The sequence below is a fragment of the Jatropha curcas genome, chromosome 9 (assembly GCF_041381405.1).
Source record: "Jatropha curcas cultivar XTBG-Jc1 chromosome 9, XTBG_Jcur_1.0, whole genome shotgun sequence".
NCBI classification, from domain to species: Eukaryota; Viridiplantae; Streptophyta; class Magnoliopsida; order Malpighiales; family Euphorbiaceae; genus Jatropha; species Jatropha curcas.
This window is the reverse complement of record NC_143159.1, coordinates 423,626-445,061: the sequence shown is the minus strand read 5'-3', so window position 1 is coordinate 445,061 and position 21,436 is coordinate 423,626. Positions and strand designations below refer to the sequence as shown.

The 21,436-nt window shown below is 38.2% G+C and overlaps 6 protein-coding genes across 11 annotated transcripts; 4 read left to right on the top strand and 2 right to left on the bottom strand.

The window, feature by feature from the left end:
- The first annotated feature begins 22 nt into the window (after nt 1-22).
- LOC105635213 (Pentatricopeptide repeat (PPR) superfamily protein) lies at nt 23-2,750 on the top strand. 2 transcript variants are annotated; one of them, XM_089726161.1, is made up of 2 exons: nt 23-220; nt 422-2,750. In XM_089726161.1, exons 1-2 carry the CDS (start codon nt 165-167, stop codon nt 1,863-1,865), a joined length of 1,500 nt encoding a protein of 499 aa, XP_089582287.1. In that variant the 5' UTR covers nt 23-164; the 3' UTR covers nt 1,866-2,750. The 2 variants fall into 2 exon arrangements, with proteins under 2 accessions (XP_089582287.1, XP_012073635.3); XM_012218245.4 differs by having other exon boundaries at nt 23-2,750.
- Nucleotides 2,751-3,330: 580 nt separating this feature from the next.
- LOC105635211 (Calcium-binding EF hand family protein) lies at nt 3,331-10,932 on the top strand. Its single transcript, XM_012218243.3, has 13 exons — nt 3,331-3,745; nt 4,453-5,635; nt 5,937-6,155; nt 6,241-6,461; nt 6,595-6,669; nt 6,847-6,918; nt 7,003-7,101; nt 7,860-7,931; nt 8,006-8,120; nt 8,634-8,702; nt 8,909-9,206; nt 9,329-9,413; nt 10,106-10,932. The coding sequence occupies exons 1-13, from the start codon at nt 3,599-3,601 to the stop codon at nt 10,631-10,633; spliced, it is 3,183 nt and encodes a 1,060-aa protein (XP_012073633.1). The 5' UTR covers nt 3,331-3,598; the 3' UTR covers nt 10,634-10,932.
- A 411-nt stretch (nt 10,933-11,343) lies between these two features.
- Nucleotides 11,344-12,751, bottom strand: LOC105635210 (coiled-coil protein). 4 transcript variants are annotated; one of them, XM_012218240.4, is made up of 6 exons: nt 12,560-12,751; nt 12,371-12,488; nt 12,149-12,292; nt 11,965-12,011; nt 11,791-11,878; nt 11,344-11,709 (listed from the first exon to the last, which is right to left on the bottom strand). In XM_012218240.4, exons 1-6 carry the CDS (start codon nt 12,749-12,751, stop codon nt 11,609-11,611), a joined length of 690 nt encoding a protein of 229 aa, XP_012073630.1. In that variant the 3' UTR covers nt 11,344-11,608. The 4 variants fall into 4 exon arrangements, with proteins under 4 accessions (XP_012073630.1, XP_012073631.1, XP_012073632.1 ...); XM_012218241.4 differs by having other exon boundaries at nt 11,965-12,008; XM_012218242.4 differs by having other exon boundaries at nt 12,377-12,488.
- A 208-nt stretch (nt 12,752-12,959) lies between these two features.
- Nucleotides 12,960-17,731, top strand: LOC105635209 (Pentatricopeptide repeat (PPR) superfamily protein). Of its 2 annotated transcripts, none has more exons than XM_089725988.1 (6): nt 12,960-13,091; nt 13,205-13,323; nt 13,402-13,581; nt 13,786-13,842; nt 14,227-14,291; nt 17,593-17,731. In XM_089725988.1, the coding sequence occupies exons 1-6, from the start codon at nt 12,960-12,962 to the stop codon at nt 17,607-17,609; spliced, it is 570 nt and encodes a 189-aa protein (XP_089582114.1). In that variant the 3' UTR covers nt 17,610-17,731. The 2 variants fall into 2 exon arrangements, with proteins under 2 accessions (XP_089582114.1, XP_012073629.1); XM_012218239.4 differs by lacking the exon at nt 17,593-17,731 and adding an exon at nt 14,696-14,967.
- LOC105635208 (F-box protein CPR1) lies at nt 14,972-16,279 on the bottom strand. Its single transcript, XM_012218238.3, has one exon. It carries the CDS (start codon nt 16,260-16,262, stop codon nt 15,075-15,077), a length of 1,188 nt encoding a protein of 395 aa, XP_012073628.1. The 5' UTR covers nt 16,263-16,279; the 3' UTR covers nt 14,972-15,074.
- SAUL1 (senescence-associated E3 ubiquitin ligase 1) lies at nt 17,610-21,221 on the top strand. Its single transcript, XM_012218237.4, has 3 exons — nt 17,610-18,164; nt 18,263-18,572; nt 19,368-21,221. The coding sequence occupies exons 1-3, from the start codon at nt 17,610-17,612 to the stop codon at nt 20,936-20,938; spliced, it is 2,436 nt and encodes an 811-aa protein (XP_012073627.1). The 3' UTR covers nt 20,939-21,221.
- The last annotated feature ends 215 nt before the right edge of the window (nt 21,222-21,436 follow it).

Sequence of the window (21,436 nt, the reverse complement as noted above, 5' to 3'; positions counted from 1 at the left end):
CACAGACTAAAAGACATGTCGTCTTATGAAAAAGCGATAAGTAATGTCGCTTCCTCTTCGATGGCTGAGGGCCGAGGTTATGAAGAAGGGAGGAAGAAGAAATCGATTCGAGTTTCTCTGCTGGGCTGCTATGAAAATGTTAACGAAGCTTTGATACCAGGTCCATGGCGCTCCGTTCCCAACCGCTTCTTCTGTTTCTCACGCGCCTGAGCAAAACCAGGTACCTTTCACCATACCTTTGCTCATCAGTTTCATTGTCTCAATTTTCAACCTTGGATACGGAGTTAAACACTCTAGGCCATAAACCATCTGTGAATGAGCTCAAGGACCAATCTAATTTCGACGAAAGTTACGTTTTGAATGAACTTTCTAATTTGTTACCGTTCTCTGCTAACGCTGCTCCAACTGCCCATCCGTATAGAAACAATCAATCCAACAAGCTAGAAGAAAGTAAAGTGGTTGCTGATCTTTTTTTGTTGCCGGAAGAGAAGTTGAGAGGGGTATTTCTTCAAAAATTAAATGGAAAATCAGCAATTGAAAGTGCTCTAGCGAACACTGGCGTGGATTTGAGCCTGGATGTTGTTGCTAAAACACTGTACAGAGGGAACTTAGGAGGCGAAGCAATGGTTATCTTCTTCAATTGGGCAATCAAACAGCCAATGATACCCAAGGATATTCATAGCTATAACGTAATTCTTAGGGCTCTGGGCAAAAAGAAATTTATTGATTTTATGCTGAAAATGTTGCGTGACTTGAGGACAGAAGGTATCACTGTTAACTTGGAGACCTTATCAATTGTAGCGGATGGTTTAGTTAGGGCTCAACGAGTGTATAAAGCAATTCAAATATTTGGAAACACAGAAGAGTTTGGATTTGGATGTGATACAGAGTCTTTGAATGTGCTTTTGCAGTGTTTGTGCAAGAGGTCACATGTACGTGCTGCAAATTCTTACTTCAATGCAGTAAAGGGGAAGATACCATTTAATGTTGCAACTTATAATACAATAATTGCTGGGTGGTCGAAAATTGGTCAGGTTTGTCAGATGAAGAAGATTTTGGAGGCAATGGTTGAAGATGGTTTTACTCCTGATTGTTCAACTTTTGATTCCCTTCTTCAGGGTTTAGGAAGAGCTGGTAGGATTGAAGATGCTCTTAAGATTTTTGACAATTTGGTTGAGAAAGATTATGTGCTAGAAACAAGTGTTTACAATGCAATGATTTCTAATTTTATTTCTGTTGGGGATCTTGATGAGGCTATAAAATATTACAGGTGTTTGCTGAGTAATAATTGTGATCCGGATATAGATACTTATACCAAACTGATTTCTGCTTTTATCAAAGCTCGAAAAGTGGCTGACGCACTTGAAATGTTGGATGAAATGTTAGGTCAGGGAATTGTACCTTCAACAGGGACTGTGACTTCTTTTATTGAACCTCTTTGTAGCTTTGGTCCACCCCATGCTGCAATGATGATCTACAAGAGGGCAAGAAAAGCTGGCTGCAAAATATCACTTAGTGCCTACAAGCTATTGCTGATGCGACTTTCTAGATTTGGAAAATGTGGAATGTTGTTAAATATATGGGAGGAGATGCAAGAAAGTGGTTATTCATCTGACATGGAAGTTTATGAGTATATCATTAATGGACTTTGCAACATAGGGCAGCTTGAAAATGCTGTACTTGTGATGGAAGAATCTTTGCACAAGGGCTTCTGCCCAAGCAGACTCATCTACAGCAAACTATATAATAAGCTACTTGCTTCAAATAAAGTAGAGAGAGCATACAAACTCTTTTTGAAGATTAAAGCTGCTCGCAGCAATGAAAATGCACGGAGATTTTGGCGCGCTAATGGCTGGCATTTTTGACATGTGCATTAGTGGCAAGTGCAAACATGTGCTTTTTTGTGCTTGTCTTCCTTACAGCAGGTACTTAATTTGCCTACAGGTTGATGATTCTGCTGGAGTTGCATAGAGGCGGAATATGAGTACCGCTTATTGGATACAATAGCTGAACAAAGCAAGGAAACAACAGTAGATATGCCTAGAGTCGCTGCCGGTGAAATGGACTGTTCAAGTGCTCATTGCATTAAAGCTACAGCTAGCACACCCCACAAGCCAAAATCAGAGAGAGAATGTTGGAGTTTTCTCTGAGCATGAAGCCGAAGACCAATGCAGATATTTATCAGGTTTTATACCCGCTCACAGTCGCAATGCTAAGGCAATGAATACAGTACCCATATCAATACTTGATTTTGCAGCATCTCCCATCGAATCCATTGGTGCATGTTGCTGAGCAAAATATGCTGAGTAGAAAGCGATGCTCCAGAAACAGTATATGGATTTAGAAGGACCCGCAGAATGAAGTGGCCTGTCATTCTGAAGGAAAAGAAATGCCAACTTGAGTAGACAATATGTATAGCTAGGAACCAAGGTTGCTCTTTCTGAGAATTGTGCCTAAACTGCAAGCTATTCTCCTTGGACAACTTAATCACACTCCGCCAATCTTGCTTCTGAATTGTGTTTGGAACTAGAGTTCAGACTGAAGCTCAGAATGCAGCTAAGAAAGTGCAGCTAAGCTCAGAAAGTAGCATAAACCTTAGCTGGACCAGTTTCAAAGGCCGGATTCGTCTGGCTTCCTATCAGCAAAGACTGTTTCATCTGGTTCCTTTGTAATTTTGAGCTAGCTTTTAGCATATTCACCAAGTCAAAACTCCAACATTCACAGAGATTAATAAAATTTGTTGACAGTTATATCTTTTTTTTTTTTTCCCTTGAATTCAACTTAATTAAACAGTTAACGTCTCTTTTTTTTATATTTTAAGTTAAACAGCTAATTAAATAGTTAATTTTATGGTTACAGCTAATAATGCAATGTATATATAAATCTCACTACTAACATTCATTTATAAATCCACTCATATAATTTTTGAAAGGAATATAATTTACTCTGGATTTTATAGATTTATAATTTTATGAGCTTCTTTTTCATGTTTGAATAAAATTAAAAAAAAAAAAAGCAGAAGATAAATTACAAAATTACAAGCCATTAAATTAATTATAACTATAATTTCAAAATTAATTTCGCATCATAATAACTCTTTTACAAATTTTCATTTTATAATCTGTCATTAACTGTAAAGGGTCATTTCCCATAGAAATAAAAATAAAAAGAAATAATGAAAATTTGGTTTCTGTATCATTAAATATATTTGTTAACAAAATATAATAATTGATTTCAATTCCCTTTAATTACTGTCAACTCCATTTCCAACGGTGTTTTGACGTTTGATAATCGAGTGTTTTGCTGTCGTATTCAGCTTTTGACGTCGTTTTTGTGAGTTCGAGAAGGTCTAATAAGCAAGCATCCATTTAACAAAATTGCAAATTTGCAACAAGAGGATCTCGTCTTCCATTTACGAATTTATCAGTTGCCGTCTCCTCTCGATCTAATCTAACCACCTACACTTCAATTATTCCATTCGACGAATTTAATGTTTTAACACTCTGTTTCATCATCCTTTTGAATTCATGTTAATGCGTGCGCGTGTCTGAGAGATCTAATCGGAGAGGAATTAGTTGATTCCGGATTTGGCGTGCAGATGGCGGGGCAACCTCAGGGACCGAACATGGATCAATTCGAAGCTTACTTTAGGAGAGCAGATTTAGATGGAGATGGCAGGATTAGCGGAGCTGAAGCTGTGGCTTTCTTTCAAGGATCCAATTTGCCCAAACAAGTTCTTGCTCAGGTTGCTCTATCATTTCAACTTCTCTTCTCTATCCTCTTTCATTTCACCGTTACTTAGCTTTTAGTAGGTCAAAGTTGTATTTCCAAGTACTCTAGTTGGTGATGAGATGCCTAAATCTGAAATTTTTATTTTGACCTAACTCAACTCTACTATTCAAGTCATCTTTCGTTGTGGTTATTTTCAAATGCTGTTTTCTCTGAAAAGCTTCAAGGATACGAGAATTCAAAGGTCTAAACGCTTTATAAACGTGAATTATTTGTTGTCGAAGAATAGAATTCTGCATTTATGTTTTCCCTTACTTTGTAGAGCTACAGTTCTTCATTTGTTTTGTCTGTTTGGCTTTTGATGACCTAGCTTGCATGTTAATGCAATATACGAAGTGCAAGACAGGTAGATGATACTCTTATATGATCATGTTACTATGGTTAGTGAATGGTTTTAAGTATATCTTGATTTGCACGGATTGCTTTCGTGTTGGCGTTTAATAGAATTAGGTTCACTGTTCAGTGACGTTGCTATGGTAGCCTGAATTGATGATTGAGGATAGAAGTGGGTATGACTAAGTGTTGTATTGCGACTTCTTTTCAAATTATGCTTCTTGGTTATTGGCGAGGAAGATAATCAATGCAAATTGATCACTACATGAGTACATGCTGATGGATTTTTCTCTCTCTCGCTCTCTCTCTCTTTTATTTTCTATGTTGCAGATATGGACATATGCTGATCAGAGTCGCATTGGCTTTCTTGGTCGGGCAGAATTTTACAATGCTCTCAGACTTGTGACCGTGGCACAGACTAAAAGAGAACTGACACCTGACATTGTCAAGGCAGCATTATATGGCCCTGCTGCAGCTAAAATCCCAGCACCGAAAATTAATCTTCCAGCCACTCCTGTGCTGCATGTGCCTCAGGTAAACCCAGTGGTTGCAGCATCTGCCCCACAGATGGGCACAGTGGCCCCAACAGCATCTCAAAATCCTGGCTTCAGAGGCCCAGGAGTTCCAAATCCTGGTATGAACCAGCATTACTTTCCTCCTCAACAAAGTCCATCAATTAGACCACCTCAGGCGATCCAACCTGGAGCTTCTTCCCATCCCCCTCAGGGCTTCATTAGTCCAGAATTCTCTAGAGGAGGTGGTATGGTTGGTAATTCTCAGGCTATGCCTACAGGTACTGCTCCACGTCCCTCTCAGGCTATGCCTACAAGTACTGCTCCACGTCCCTCTCAGCTCATGCCTAGTTCTGCTCCTGGCACTAGCATCCCAACCTCAAACATCTCAACCAGTTGGCTTGGAGGAAAAACTAGTGCAGCTATGACAGGCCCTCCTTCTACACCCAGTGCTACTATGCAGCCACGAGCTCAAGTTTCTATGCCATCTCAGCCAACTGCGAATGATTCTAAAGCCTTAGTTGCTTCTGGGAATGGGTTTTCCACTCACTCGTCTTTTGGAAGTGACGGGTTTTCTGCAATCTCTTCAACCAGAAAACAGGACCTTTCCATCCCTACTTATTCTACCACTGGTCCATCAGCCTTAGCAACTGCTGTTCCAGCTTCTACTGGGGTCCATCCTCCTGTTAAGTCCAACTCACTTGATTCACTGCAGAATGCTTTTGCAACGCAACCTCTAGGTGGTCAGCTTCAACGAGCCCAATCGCTCCCAACTTCAGGCCAGCAGGTTTCTACTTCAACTTCTTCTTCACTCACCTCGCCTAGCATGTCAGTTGGAATTGGAAATTTGTCTGATAATTCGCAGCTTCAGTGGCCAAAAATGAAAGCTTTGGATATTCAGAAATATACTAAAGTTTTTATGGAAGTAGATACTGACAGAGATGGAAGGATCACCGGTGAGCAGGCACGGAATCTATTCTTGAGTTGGGGGCTTCCACGTGGTACAACTTCATTTTCCTTGTGGCTTTAGATTTATGCTGTCTCTCTCACTGTCTTAATCGCTGTAATAATTCATGGCAAAGTGACCATATCAATATTTCCACCATACACTGAATGCTTACAGTCATATGGGTTTCAGGATGGCATTTATTTCTTTAAGAATCTATAATTTAATCTATATTACATGGATTTTTTGTTGGTGTGCTCTGTATATTACTTCTTGTACTATTGCCTACTGGCTTTGTTGAGACTTCAATTTTCCTTTGTGATTGCTTATGTTTAATAAGCTTTATTTTTTTACAGAGGTTTTGAAGCAGGTATGGGACTTATCTGATCAGGATAGTGATAGCATGCTTTCTTTGAGGGAATTCTGCTTTGCTCTTTATTTGATGGAGCAGTACATGGCCGGTCGCTCTCTTCCATCATCGCTTCCAAGTAATGTTATGTTGGATGAGACACTTCTGTCCATGACAGGTCAACCAAAAGTTGCTTATGGAAATGCAGCATGGGGTCCTAGACCTGGTATTTTCATGGTCTTTTATTTCTCTTCTTTTTTCTCCTTGATCTTGAGATAAATTTGATGTTCCCATTCTCCCTCTATGATTAGGTTTTGGAATGCAGCCTGGAATGGTTACTCAACCGATAGCTCCTGCCACTGGTTTGAGGCCCCCAGTTCCAGTGACTGCCCCCCAAGCCAAGCCTGATGGAGTCATGATATCTAATCAGCAGAAGCCAAGGGCACCTGTTTTAGAGGATTCCTTTAGGAACCAAAGTGATGAGGGGGTGCAGAATTCATTGCCTCAGGATGGAACAGTGTCAGAGAAAAAGGCATCATCCTTATTTTATTATTATTTTTTTTATTTTTATTTTTTTATTTATTTATTTTTTTTTTTGAAATGAAGGGGCATGTTCCCTCCTGTGAATTTCCAACAATATAAGGACTGTCTTGAATTTCTTGTAGGTTGATGAACCAGAGAAGGTTATTTTGGATTCGAAAGAGAAGATTGAGTTTTATCGCACTAAAATGCAGGACCTTGTGAGTAGTTTCTATCACCAAATCTCTTTTGCTTTGTTGTTTTCATCACTACCCAGTATTTGTTGATACTAGATATGTAACAAATTACATATCTGCACTAGAAATTTTGAATTATCAAAAATGCAATGGAACCTAGGTCAACCTATGTGCACTGGTAATCATCTTTTCCTATCTCAGGTTCTTTACAAAAGCAGATGCGAAAATAAGCTGAATGAGATCACAGAAAGGGCATTGGCAGATAAACGTGAGGTATTTTGGAAATATAAGGATTAGTTTGCTCTCATTATGAGGATTTTTCTATCTGGCTTCATCGTTGACAATGTGTGTTAACAGGCAGAGATGTTGGGCAAGAAATATGAAGAGAAGTACAAGCAAGTTGCAGAAGTTGCATCTAAATTAACTATTGAAGAGGCCACATATCGTGAGATTCAGGTAAGTTACATTGTCTCTTAGCAACAGTGGCTTGCTAATCCTTTTGGAGACTTTGAGTTACCTTTTTCTATTTAAAAAGAAACCCTAATGGTCAAATAATCTAAATTGCGAATTACCAATTTTAGGCAAAAGCTTATATTTTTATCAATTGTATTTTGATCATTCATATTAATGTCAATTTTAAAATTAATACCAATGTGAAAGGTTTTTAATTTACAAATTGATAAACTAAAATTTTGACCATTAGGCGGTTTCTTAATTGTTCTATGAGAGTCTGAGTGGATGCTACTGTAGACTCTTTTCTTAAGACAGATCCCTAAGGGGACAGTTTATTACTTCGTATTGTATGATTGATTGTTTTAACTCAAGGTCTACATCCTTAGTTGTGTTTATACTTTCTAGCATTTCTAAGCACATCAATGCTTAACCAAGAAATTGAACTACCTGGAATTAGATATTGATGTACAATGATTCCTTCATCTTCTTTTTTAGTATGTTTGGAGGTTTGATGAGAGAAATCAAGTTATTCTTTAAGCTCATTTCATTAATGTCTTCTTTCTGTTGTTTTCTTTTTAATATTTGATTAGTTATGTCTTTTGGGGCGTGATTTCTGGAAGGAACATTTATGAACTTACATTTTACATGGATGACATTTTTGTTTATTTATTGAATAACATTTGACAAGATGAAGCATGTCTGGATCTTATCTAAAATTGTTGTATGAAATCTCATTCCCTGATCACCTGATTAATATTTAGGAGAGGAAGTTTGAGTTGAATCAAGCAATAGTTAACATGGAACGAGGTGGAAGTGCTGATGGCATTCTTCAGGTACATTCTCTCTATTTAGCTATATTTATCCAATGAAGATTCCGTATGGTGCTAACTTATTGGTTGCCTGATAGGTCCGTGCTGATCGTATACAATCTGATCTTGATGAGCTAATGAAGGCTTTAACTGAACGTTGCAAGAGACATGGGCTAGAGGTTAAGTCAACTGCAATTATTGAGCTTCCTATTGGTATTTACTTTCATTCCTTTCAATTATCTTTTAAATTTCATGTGATTCTTTCCTTTGGATTTTTGGTATATAGCATTTCACTATGACTGAAATAGATCATGATTTACAAATGGAATATGCATGTGAATACTTACTTTATGTTTCAACAAGTTCTTCCCCCTTAAGAAAATTTCAGGTATATTCAATTTTCTTTAGTAGTACGATATGTATATAGGCTCACATGACTGGAATTCTTAGGAAATGAAGTCTTCATGATTCCAGTTGTTTTTTATGATAACTTTTGCCCAGGTGATTAACATACGGTTGACCATGGTATCAAATGATAAAATGATGATTATGATGCACATTTATGATATGTCTGATTCACTTTCTAGGATAGTTTGTTTATTGTTCTCTGTTTGATTTTTAGTACTTGAAGCATCATATTCTTATTTTTCAAAGTCCCAAACAAATACATTTACCAACTACCATATGGCTGAACTTTTGACCTTTTCACTTCTGGTTATCTTTAAGGCTGGCAACCTGGAATTCAAGAGGGTGCAGCTGTTTGGGATGAAGAATGGGATAAGTTTGAAGATGAAGGTAAGTTTCTGGCATGGAACCTTTTATCCCACCTCATATTTCCTCCCTGACCCACTCCCTCCATTTCTCCTCCCCTTTCCTGCATAATTTCCTGCTGCTCTTTTGGTGCCTCTCTATAAATTTCACCAGTTCTGTCGACTGCTTTACACGAGTATTTTGGAAAAATCGGTAAGACTTTTACTTATGCAACATGTTGCCACTTTCAGGATTTGCCAATGACCTCATGCTTGATATGAAAAATGTTTCTGCTCCTAATTCAAAATCCACCATTCAAGATGGTAGTCCAACCCATGATTCTTTATCAAATGGTGATGACAAGTCTGGGAATTTCTCGCGTGTCGATGGACATGGCATAGAGGGTGAATCTGTTTACAGCCACAGTGAAGATGAATTGGCGAGAAGCCCTCAGAGCAGTTTAGCAGGAAGAAATGCCCTAGGAAGTCCATCTAAGGCATTTTCAGATGTTTTTGCAAAGAGTACTGATGCAGATGCAGAAACGCATAGGTATGGCAGTTCATCAATTTCTGTGTTTTGAATTGTCCGTCTCCATTTTTAGTTCTCTATTTTGAGTGTTGATCTATGCCATAGACGATGGTGATGATAAGCTTTTGTATTTCTGGCAACAGAAGCTTTGATGAATCAACATGGGGTGCTTTCGACACTCATGATGATACAGACTCAGTCTGGGGATTTAATCCTGCTAGTACTAAGGTTAGCCTTACTGTTTTTCTGAAAAGTTTTAATATTTTAATCATATAGAAGAAGACAATTGGGACAGCTTTGACAAATTTAGGCATGTCTTGTGGTCACTATGAGCTGTGGAAAGGTTAGACAGATTTGACCGTGGCACATCCTTGCATTTAACATGTCATACATGAACCTTTTTTTTTTTTTGAAAAGGCATACCCTAGCTCTTTTTAGCTTGTTTAGCTTTTCAGGTATAGCAGACATGGAGGCTCTGGATGTACATCTTTCACAAGTTTTCTCACATTTGATTGTACAATTCGCATGCATTATCTTTGCACATCCTTATAGTCCAGCAAGTCATAGAAATTTGTTCTTACCAAAATTACATGTGGATCGAATTTGACTCTTGCATGTCATTGATTCATACTTTTGGTTGGCATCCTCATTGGCGGTCCTTGTTTAGAGCTTTCCAACATCTGCTGCATTTTAGCAACTTTCCTCTTATACACCAACGCCCTAACCCCAAAAAAAAAAAAAAAAAAAAAAAAGAGAGAGGTGGGGTTTAGTAAGCTTTATAGCAGGATTTGTTCTTCTATCTTTCATTGTTTGACCACTTTGGAGGAGTGCTGCTTAGCCATTGGTTATAGTATCAAGCCACTCGGATGTAAATAGCATTTAGTAAATGACTTAAACGTACAACTTACATCATCTGGCAGGATTCAGATTCTGACAAGCATAGAGATTTCTTTGGAATTGATGATTTCGGTATAAAGCCAATAAGAACAGGATCCCTATCCTCAGAGAGTATTTTTCAGAAAAAGAGTCCATTCTTTGAAGACTCTGTTGCTGGATCGCCGAAAAAGAGCCCATTTTTTGAAGACTCTGTCGCTGGATCACCGAAAAAGAGCCCCTTTTTTGAAGACTCTGTTGCTGGATCACCAATTGCCAGGTTTGGCAACTCTCCAATGTCCAGGTTTGCCAACTCTCCCAGATACAGTGAAGCAGGGGATCACTTTGATAATTTCTCAAGATTTGACTCCTTCAGCATGCATGAGGGCAGCGGATTTTCTCCACAGGAGGGGCTTACAAGGTTTGATTCGATAAACAGCACAAAAGACTTTGACCATAGTCGTGGCTTCTCTTCTTTTGACGATGGTGACCCATTCGGCTCCAGTGGACCATTTAAGGTTTCATCTGACGGTCAAAATCCAAAAAAAGGTTCAGAAAATTGGAACGCTTTCTAGCTGACAATCCAATTGTCTATTATTTTTCTTTCTAATTTCCCTCCCAATTTTCTTTTTCATTGTAGCCATGTATTTTTGTTTGTGCTGTATAGATTTGGTTAAGAGCTGGACTGTTGTAAAGTTATTCGGCACGGCCGTTCAGCATTTTTGTGTGGATATATCATTTTTTTTTCTCTTTTGGCCACGTTGAATAATATAATACTTTGTTTTTCTAAGCAACAAACTCTGGAGAGGACCTATGAGAACTTGTAAGGATGTGCAAACAATAGAATTGGAGTTTATGCTGTGTTTGCTTTTCAGTTTCATTCGCTTAAGTGGATCAACGCCCTTGTTTGTAGGAGTTGGAAGCTGACACTTCATTATTTTTGTAGAGATTGAAAACAGAGTTTATGTTCTTGCTATTTTTTATACCCGAGAAGAATGTTTTTCTTATGAACATTGTTCATAGTATTTGATTGGATCAAACTTTTTGTAAATTAAGAAAAACATTTTCTAGCTTCACACTCTTAAACGGGCACAGATGTACATGAAAATAACGCATGTGAATGTCTGTTATACACACTGACAATACAAGAAACTGAGATATATTAAAATTGTTACAAGAGAAGAATAAGAGGCAATAAGATTAATGGCTTATGGTTATGCTTCGTTATAGCCAGTGAAACTGGAAGTTTCACTGTCAAATTCAGATAGCAAGCAAAACTCTGGAATTTGACAACCCTGTAAAACCCAGGCTCAGCAGTTTAATACCATATAGGCATATACTAAAGATTTCAGAATCCCAATTATCAATTAACACAAAAAATAAAAAATAAAAAATAAAAAATAAATTATCATTCCGTTGGTTCCATCACCGCCACATACGAGATTTCAGCAATGTTATTGGGAACCCACACTATAGAAACACAATTCTGGCATACAATTACCAACACGCGGATGGGTTTAGAAAGCTAATTGTGCCTCAAAGAACATACTCTATCTCTTCTCTTTGGCGACTCGTAATTCTTTGTTGACACCATCGAAAGCAGAAAGCATTTCTGAACGCATGTTTGCTATTTCTACAATTGTCTCCAGTGCTGCAAAACATTACAACTTTTAATATCGGTTTCATCATGTTTTTGCCTATTTTAACTGAGCATTTCTGTTAAGATTTGCACCTGTCTCAAATGATAGCTGGGCATCTCGAAGCTTTGGGGAAACAAGAGTACCAAATACAGATAGAGATCTTGATCGCTCCTTTTGAACCTTCACCGAAAAAATAAATTTTTTTAAAAAATATTCATAGAAGAACATGCAGCGCAGATATAAAATGAAATTTTAGAAATTCTCACTTGGTCATCGACCTTTAGCGCAGCTTGCTTCGGAGATGTTATCTCTTCTTCAGTCAAATTTAAAAATAGCAAAATGAGAGAGAATATCAATCAGAAAGCAATATATGAGTTTGAAGTTTCCATATTGTACGAAATTACCAGAAAAATGAATGTTCTAAGAGGAAAACAAAGGAGAAAACATTACCAGAAACCTGGGAATTGCCCCGTTGCCGTAGACGTGGACTCCCAGGTTTCGCCTGCAATTCACCCTCTTTGGAATTTTGATACCTAGAACAATCCAAGGATCCCCATTTCCGCAAGATGAAGTGCGGTTGCTCCTCCATGGAATCTAATACAAGTATAATACCGTTCAGTACCAAGAATCCAAAAAAGGGAAAAACGAAAGAGAGGAAGGAACTAAATTTACCATGACCTTCTGATACTTGCAATAAAGTAGAAGCAGAGTGGACTTTAAGGTCCAGTAAAGCGCTATTGATGCGTGAAGCCCCCATTGAATGCCGAGCACCAGCCAACTCCAGCCAACCCTGCAATTAGTCACTCCAACATTCAAAAATTCAAGCTTTAACTCAAATAGTGATCTCATCGATATAATTACCTGACGAAGTGTATGAGATAAAGAATCGAAAAGAGTCAAATAACTATCCATCGAATCCAGAAATCGCAAAACATTATCGTCTCCTACTGATTTTTGCTGCTGCTGCTGCTGTTCATCTTCTTCAAGTTTCAGCTCTTCGATGTCCTTCTCCAGTCCGATATCGAATCCGATTTCTTCCTTTTCCTCTTCCATGGAGTCGGAGTATAGCCTCTGAGAATCGCACAGATTTTGGGATCTTAATTCTAAGACTTTTTGTGGGCGTTAATGTAATTTCGAAGTTCGTCAGTTGTAAAACGCTGCCGTTCTGTCTCATACAGTTAAAAAGAAACCGTTGCGACAAGAGGAAACAGAATTGAAACTGGAAAGAGGCGAGTAAGGGTTTAGGATTGGGGTTTTAGGTATGGAATCAATAGTGAAGAAATATCAGCAGAGATTTAGAAAGGTCAGGGAAGAGATGGATAAATGGGATCATCTTCAATCTCGCTTGCTTTCGCAATTTATAAATGCTTCTTCCATAATAAGTAGATTACAGGTGAACTTGTGTGATCTATTAATATTTTTTTTCCTTTAATTTTTTTCTTATTTCTTTGTTTCTTTGTGCAATTTTTTTTTTTTTTTTTCATTTTGAAAAAACTCTGTTTTTAGGTGATTCGAGATTCTAACAATTATGGAAATTTGAGTGGTGTGGATGGCATAGTGGATGCAGTGTTGAGAAAGCAAATGGATTCCTTAGAAACTATTTTGCTTTCTATGAATAAGACACTGTAAGTTTCTTTCCCGTTTTCATTTTCATTTTCTTATAATTATTGAGAAATTAAGTTAATTTTTGGAGAATTTGTCAGGGAAGACTTTCGTAGTATTGTTTTATTTCTTGAGAAGATGTACAAAGATGGCAGGCAGTTAGTTAAAGGAGGTCCTAATCAGCTGACTACCAAACAATTGCAGCAACGAGTTGGTGTTAAGCCATGTCTGGCCGATTGCTTGGATGGGCTTATGATTCTTCACGATATGCATCGCTCCGAGTATGAAATTTTTTAGCTTTCTATCTTGTGTTTTGTGCTTCTTATGAGTTAAAACTGAGTTTGGAATTTGGATTTCTTTCCCTGTTTTCAGCTTTTAGGTCAGTGCAAATGCCACTGGGCAATTACAATCATGCTAATTTACTGCCATAATGAATAATCTATTGTACTATTTTGAATTTAATGGCTAATGTAGTTTTTTGGCAGGTATCTTCTTAAGTCATCTTTGGTTTCAGCTCTTCTGGCACTTACCTTGAAGCCTAGGTATACTAACTACCATCTCATTTAAATCAAAAGGGGAATAACACTATTGCATTTTTAATTGAATTGTGAATTGCATCTCTGGATCTTGTAAGCTTTTAAGATGTTAGCTTCAGATTCTGAGCTGTGGTATGCAGTCTATATTAGACTTCACCATACCTTCAAGTCTTAGTCACGTCTTTTGCATTCATATCAGTTATAGAACTAAAATCCTCCCACACGCAGTTCAAAGTGAGTTTCTCATTGCATCATTCTATTACCCAGTGAATATGATTGGATCTAGTAGAGTATAATTAACTGGCCTTTTTTTTTTTTTGTTAATCAATTGATGGCCCGTTTCGCAGTCCATGATATGAAGTTTATAATGTATTTTGGACCACATTGCAGTTCCGGCGATCTAGCTGCCCTCCAGCAACTCATGGTTGATCAACCTAATATCCCCAAAGAGGAAGGTACTAGCAAATGATTGAGTATGTTTAGAAATTTATCTATTTTGGCATGTGCCTTCATGCTGTCATATATACATGTTTCTGCAATTTTTTTTATGTGCATATCCACCTGAAAGAAAATACAATTGTAGTATTCTTGTATTGACATTTAGTTGTGTAAATTTGGTCCAAAAAATGTGGCTCTGGGCTCTAGCCTCTCTGTTTTTCCTTGGGCAGTCAAATTTAAACGAATCCAGCATCAACTAAATTGAATAAGGTTATATGAGTGGGAATTGAGATATTGATAATTAGTTCAGAGATACTGCAACTGAGACCTTCTAGGCAAAGAATTTGTTCTACGAGACCACATCACATTTATGTTTTACGAGACTACTTACTCTTAACTATTGGCTAATTCTTCAATGCAGTGCACCTCATTTTTGATATCATCTTCGCAGAAGAGATCTGTTAGTTTCATTGTGGTTGTTTACAAGCTTTTATAGTAAAGACTGGATGATCTGCGTGAACAAGTCTTGCTAGTTAATCTTGAACTGATTATCCAGTATAGCTGCCATACCACCTTTGCTTGTAAACTGTACATGAACTTGCAAAGGCATTAGGCATGAGTCTTCTATTGTAACTGTGCTTCTGTTGCATACGAATATTAATTATTATTAATGTTTAAATGCAGTTTTCTTTACATGTATGGCAGAAATATTACTCTTAATTACTAAAATACACGTGGATATATATAAAGACCCAAACAATTGTCCACTTTGAAAGAACCAAAGAACCAGCCACCCTATGCTAAAATGTTAAAGGACCTTGTTGTCTCTGTTTCATAAGATCCTTGAATGAGAAAAAGCTTGGAATATGGGCAATTATCTTAAATAGTCCTCTTCTTGGAACAGCAGGAAGATTAATAGTACCAAAACAGTCTGGAGGAGCCTTTGTGGGATCATACCAACGAAATCCCATCTTTGTGTAGCTTCCTAACATTATTTTTTTCCCATCTCTCAAATATTTAATAGGCAGAAAGTGCATGTTATGTGAAGAGCAGCTCAACCGAGTCCAAGATTCTTGGACTCCATAATCTTTCATCACCCACAAACCAAATTCACTGTCATTTATAAAAAGACAAACTCCAAGAACTCCCACAACCACCTCATTCAACATCGCTGTAAACTTAGGTCTACATGATGGAGCCAACAGCACAACATTAAACTTCTCGCTTTCAAAATCAAATGACACCATATAATATGAACGATATGAACCACATTTACGATAAGAAATCCAGTGAAACAATCCATTCAAGAACACTCCATTAGCCGAGCTAGGGAAATTCATAAAAATGTCGTACTCAAATTTGGGAGCATCAGATATTCTCCTCCATGACTCGTCACCTAGCGTGTATAACTCAGTCACCACAGCAACATTATCATGCTCCTCTCGGGCGGCAATTTTTCGACGGACCCAACGCACCACCTTGTATTGTTTGCTTATGGAACTGTAACCGAACCCTGAAACGACCACCCCTTCTATCCTCTTGTCCAAGCCCTTTTCAGGTAAATTTATATACTCGCCGGTGACCGGATTACACATCTTAACGGGATTATAAAACCGGCTGCGGTCACCAAGACAGAGAAACCCGTCGCACGAACTCAGGACAAAAAGGTTAGACCTTTTGATATTAAATTTGATTGGGATACTAAAAGCGGCGTCGTTCTCGTGCTGGAACTCGAACAATTGAAAAGTTCTAGAAAAGGAGCCACTTTGATGGAGAAACTGGACTGGCGACCTCGACAAGTGATTTTCAGCGAATTGAGGGTTTGAAGTGATTATGGTACGTAAAGTTTTGCAGACTCTCCTGCATTGTATTATTGACTTGACGGGAAGCCTGCATAGTATATCGATTATAATGTCCAGTGGCAGATCAAGCAGATCGGATGACGACTTTCTCTTTCTCTTCCTGTTCCTCCTCCACTTCCTTGCCATAGCAAGTACTCCCGTTCTCAAGCTCGCTGATTAGGGTTTGCGAAGCAGTAAGCTCATTTATATAGCAACCGAGAAGTCAAAATGACGTCGTTTAAGGAGGGCTAAAACGACAGCGTGTAGTTTCCCCGCGAGTGGTGGTTGAGGTGGTTCCCTCCAATGATATATTTTTATTTAATGGTTGAAGAAGGAAGCATCAGTAGCCAGGCTGGCACAGGTGGGCGCGGTGGGTCAGCCGGAGGTTGAAACGGTGGCGGGCTCCACGAATTACCGACAGTGAAAAATGGGACAGATAAAACATGGAGTGGAGTGAGTTTCTTTCTTTGTTTCTGGTCAGTTAAATATAAGACAAGGACTATTGGCTTTTGGTCAACTTTTTCTCTCTCTTGTATACTAGTATTGTGATGGTTTTTAGAAGTTTCTTGTTTGGTTCCTCTTGTTGCTTTATACCACTGTTCAAACCCAAAACCGGACCTTTTCTACTTCCTTCCTCTTCCTCCCCATTTCGAAGAACAGAAGAAAGCAATCCCAATTGAAATTCAAATTCAAATTCTTGCTTAGGGAGAGAGATAGATATCTTAGTTATCCTATGGAAAAGGAACTACTTTTATTTGTTCTTGAAGAATTCTTTTTGGAATCCCACAACTAGAATTAGGGTTTTTTGTTGGCCATCGCCTCCACTTCAAGGTCTTTGTAATTATTGATAGGTATGGTCTTGGTGTTCTTTGAAATATCATCTGTGTCTAAATGGGTCCTTAGAGGCTACCTATATAGGCGATGTTGATTTTTTTATTTTGTCAATGAAAGGGCCTTTTTATGAGAATCATATGTTGCCTTATTCGTGCCATATGATGTAATTCTGCCATTTTTTAATTTGCTTGTATTATCAGACGGCAATCTTAAAATTATATGTTTCCTTGTTGGAAATTCCATTTGGTAAGAATAGTTTTTTTGAGTATATTAACTGGTTTCACCAATCCTCTAGGCACTTATAGTTTTCGCCCATCTTTTGAGTTTTTCCATGTTTTTGTTTTTCTCTTTATTTTCAATATGGTAGCGTAATATTGAAGCATGAAAAATGAAAACTTGGAAAGTTAGATGGCAATTGCTATACTATATGCACTGGAAGATAAAAGATTGTTTTGTTTTTCCATTATTATTCCAGTTCCATTTTTAACATGTTTTCCTTTGTCTTGTTTTTTTCATGGGCTTGGCTGTTTTATTTCTTTTCTGTTTTCTTCTCAAAAACAAGCTTTTGATACTGATTTAGCAAATGTGAATTGATGACTATTGGGATGCTCATTTATTACTGTTGCATATTACTTTGTTGCAGTAGGTTATCTGAATTAGATGGCTGAAGGTTGGGATTCAAGTTATGACCCTGGTAGCCAGTCGGAGGACAGTTATCAGTTTGAGAGACAGTATATAGAACCTATTTATGATACATTTGTTTGCCCATTGACAAAGCAAGTCATGCGCGATCCTGTGACCTTGGAAAATGGGCAAACATTTGAACGTGAAGCAATAGAAAAGTGGTTTAACGAATGCAGGGACAGTGGGAAGAAATTAACTTGCCCCTTGACACAAAAAGAACTAAAAAGTACTGAACTAAACCCTAGCATAGCTTTGCGGAACACCATTGAAGAGTGGACTGCTAGGAATGAAGCTGTTCAGCTAGATATGGCTCGGAGGTCATTAAATCTGACTAATCCTGAAAGTGATGTTTTGCAATCTTTGAAGTATGTTCAGTATATCTGCCAGAAGAGCAGATCAAATAAGCATGTTGTGCGCAATGCTGAGTTGATACCTATGATTGTTGACATGTTAAAGAGTAGCAGCCGCCGAGTTCGGTGTAAAGCATTAGAAACTCTTAAAACTGTGATAGAGGAAGATGTCGATAATAAGGTTGTTCCCTGCTTGCTGATTTTGCAGATAACATCAATCATGTCACTGGTGTGGGTGCATTTGGAGTCTCATGTTAATAGGATTTACTGGTTTTGCAGGCAATATTGGCGGAAGGTGACACTGTGCGAACAATAGTTAAGTTATTGTCACATGAGCAATCCAAAGAAAGGGAGGAAGCTGTCTCATTGCTGCATGAGCTCTCTAAATCTGAAGCCTTGTGTGAGAAGATTGGTTCAATCAATGGAGCAATTCTTATATTGGTTGGAATGACAAGCAGCAAATCAGAAAACCTTTTAACTGTTGAAATGGCTGAGAGAACCCTTGAAAATCTGGAAAAGTGTGAGAACAATGTTCGGCAGATGGCTGAAAATGGTAGATTACAGCCTCTTTTGAATCAGCTTCTTGAAGGTGCTTCTACTTGCCTCAACATTGCTATGCTTTATCAATTTTATTCAAATTTGTTGCAGTCTTTCACAATTCAGTTATTGCAAATGCATTTTTTTAATCTTTGTTGATGTAGAGAAGAAGGTACATCCTACGCTTAAATATTTTATGCTTATGTGTCGATCAACATGCTGTCTGTACCCTACCACTCCCTTACTTTTTACTGCTTGAAATTTAGCACTATGGTCTTATTTATAACAAGTAATAAAGCAAATAAGAACCTGAATAAAATTGTAAGTAAATGAAATGATAGATCTACACTTGTGATGTTTATGTTCTAGTCCCTAGATTTTATATTTCGAAGAAACTGGAGGAATTACAACTCTTGCCTCCATGATACTTTCATTTCCCTTCATTAGTTGCATGTGATGCTTGGAAGTTCTGTAGATCAGCCTGTCACATGAATGTTATAGAATGCAAGACAAAGGTAGCAAAGCTCTTTGAGCTTTCTCCACCTGCTCTATTATACATCATTGTACCTGTTAATAAGGTAATCCCAGCCTATGTTTTTAAGACTCACATAGTGTGGTGTGATATACCTTCCATCCCATAACAATCATAGTTCAAGATGGATTTTATTGAACTCAATACCTTTCTTCAGCTCATTGTGGGGGAGAAAAACATTTTCTTTCCTTAATATTATATTCTTGTATTCTTGTTGCTCCTTTATTTTTCCTTCTAGTTAGACCTAGTTGTGTATGCTTTTAAATTGTATACAATATTCCTTTCGTCTGGATAACCAGAATGGTGACATTGCAGGTCCTCCGGAAACCAAATTATCCATGGCTTCATATCTTGGTGAACTAGTTTTGAACAATGATGTGAAAGTCCTTGTGGCTCGCACTGTTGGTTCATCCCTAATCAATATAATGAGAAGCGGTAACATACAGTCAAGGGAAGCTGCTTTGAGAGCTTTGAACCAAATTTCATCTTGTGAGCCGAGTGCCAAGGTGTTGATTGAAGCAGGGATTCTTCCTCCTCTTGTTAACGACCTCTTTACGGTTAATCAGCTTCCAATGCGACTGAAAGAGGTCTCAGCAACAATTCTTGCCAACATTGTGAGCTCAGACTATGAATTTGAGTCAATTTCTGTCGGGCCGAACCATCAGACTCTGGTCTCAGAAAACATAGTACATAACCTTCTCCATCTAATTAGCAACACTGGTCCAGCTATTGAATGCAAACTTCTCCAAGTTCTTGTTGGACTTACTAGTTCCCCTGCTACTGTTCTAAATGTTGTTACTGCTATTAAAAGTTCTGGTGCTACAACCAGTTTGGTTCAGTTTATTGAAGTCCCCCAGAAGGATCTGCGTTTAGCTTCTATAAAACTCCTTCAGAACCTCTCTCCCCATATGGGTCAGGAATTAGCTAATGCCCTTCGAGGCTCAGTTGGCCAGCTTGGCAGCCTAATTAAAGTCATATCAGAAAACATAGGAATCACAGAAGAGCAGGCTGCTGCCGTTGGTCTTTTAGCTGAACTTCCAGAGAGGGATTTGGGCCTTACACGTCAGATGCTAGATGAAGGGGCCTTTCAGTTAATCTTCTCTAGAGTAGTGAAGATCCGTCAAGGGGAGACTAGAGGTATCCGTTTTGTGACACCATATTTAGAAGGGCTTGTACGGGTTCTTGCAAGGGTTACGTTTGTTTTAGCTGAAGAGCCTGATGCCATTGCATTCTGCCGTGAGAACAACCTTGCTGCTGTGTTCATTGAACTGCTTCAGTCCAATGGACTTGATAATGTGCAGATGGTTTCTGCCATGGCATTGGAGAACTTGTCTCAGGAGTCCAAGAATTTAACAAAATTGCCTGAGTTGCCCCCATCTGGATTTTGTGCTTCAATCTTTCCTTGTTTTAGCAAACAGCCTGTCATAACTGGATTGTGCCGGCTTCATCGCGGAACATGTTCATTAAAAGACACATTTTGTCTTTTGGAAGGGCAGGCTGTTGAGAAACTGGTTGCACTTTTAGACCACACAAATGAGAAGGTAGTTGAGGCAGCACTTGCCGCTATATCTACTTTGCTGGACGATGGTGTTGATATTGAACAAGGGGTGATGGTGTTGTGTGAAGCAGAGGGGGTTAAACCTATACTTGATGTGTTGCTTGAGAAACGGACAGAGAATCTAAGGAGAAGGGCAGTATGGGCTGTCGAGAGACTTTTACGAACTGAGGATATAGCATATGAAGTTTCTGGAGATCCAAATGTCAGTACTGCACTTGTTGATGCCTTTCAGCACGCTGACTATCGAACCCGGCAAATTGCTGAGCGTGCATTGAAACATGTTGACAAGATACCAAATTTCTCAGGTATCTTTCCAAACATGGCATAGGCCACTTTCAGTCAATCTGTGCACAAAATTGATCAGTGGAAGGACATGTATGTAATTCATCCTTCGTCCTGAGCGGTTTGATGTGGCTACATTTTGCAAAATAGGTAGATATATTGTTGTAAAAAAGATTTTGTTCGTTTGTTGTCAATGATGCTCTTTCTTTTACCTTAAAATTCTCGTGGTTGCATATATTGTACTTTTGCATAGGGAGTGAATTATTGGTTTTTATGATGCTTCGCAAGCATCCATCAATAATTAATAACTGGGACATTCTATTCTCTGAGGTTCTTTGTTTTATTACAGATGCAGTTAAGAACACTCCAATGTCAAGATATTTCCTCGCGTATGATTTTACACTGATCGGTGAAAAAAGTTTATGGTTTATGGAAAATTTTTATATTGTCCAAGGTGATGTTAAGTTTATGGTTTACTATCTTTCTTATCTTCCCACCAACAGTCCAACAAAATCCATGAGCAACCCCAAAACAAACTAAAAAG

Excerpts from the sequence above, each read along its gene's own strand:
- LOC105635208 (XM_012218238.3), bottom strand. The coding sequence starts at position 16,262 with ATGGCAAGGAAGTGGAGGAGGAACAGGAAGAGAAAGAGAAAGTCGTCA.
- LOC105635213 (XM_012218245.4), top strand. The coding sequence starts at position 165 with ATGGCGCTCCGTTCCCAACCGCTTCTTCTGTTTCTCACGCGCCTGAGC.
- LOC105635209 (XM_012218239.4), top strand. The coding sequence starts at position 12,960 with ATGGAATCAATAGTGAAGAAATATCAGCAGAGATTTAGAAAGGTCAGG. Across the intron at positions 13,582-13,785 it reads CACGATATGCATCGCTCCGA|GTATCTTCTTAAGTCATCTT; the intron begins GTATGAAATTTT and ends GTTTTTTGGCAG. Across the intron at positions 14,292-14,695 it reads TAATATCCCCAAAGAGGAAG|TGCACCTCATTTTTGATATC; the intron begins GTACTAGCAAAT and ends TCTTCAATGCAG.
- LOC105635210 (XM_012218240.4), bottom strand. The coding sequence starts at position 12,751 with ATGGAAGAGGAAAAGGAAGAAATCGGATTCGATATCGGACTGGAGAAG. Across the intron at positions 11,879-11,964 it reads CGCTAAAGGTCGATGACCAA|GTTCAAAAGGAGCGATCAAG; the intron begins GTGAGAATTTCT and ends TTTTCGGTGAAG. Across the intron at positions 11,710-11,790 it reads CCAGCTATCATTTGAGACAG|CACTGGAGACAATTGTAGAA; the intron begins GTGCAAATCTTA and ends AATGTTTTGCAG.
- SAUL1 (XM_012218237.4), top strand. The coding sequence starts at position 17,610 with ATGGCTGAAGGTTGGGATTCAAGTTATGACCCTGGTAGCCAGTCGGAG. Across the intron at positions 18,165-18,262 it reads AGGAAGATGTCGATAATAAG|GCAATATTGGCGGAAGGTGA; the intron begins GTTGTTCCCTGC and ends CTGGTTTTGCAG. Across the intron at positions 18,573-19,367 it reads TTTGAATCAGCTTCTTGAAG|GTCCTCCGGAAACCAAATTA; the intron begins GTGCTTCTACTT and ends GTGACATTGCAG.
- LOC105635211 (XM_012218243.3), top strand. The coding sequence starts at position 3,599 with ATGGCGGGGCAACCTCAGGGACCGAACATGGATCAATTCGAAGCTTAC. Across the intron at positions 7,102-7,859 it reads CCACATATCGTGAGATTCAG|GAGAGGAAGTTTGAGTTGAA; the intron begins GTAAGTTACATT and ends ATTAATATTTAG. Across the intron at positions 8,703-8,908 it reads GGATAAGTTTGAAGATGAAG|GATTTGCCAATGACCTCATG; the intron begins GTAAGTTTCTGG and ends TGCCACTTTCAG.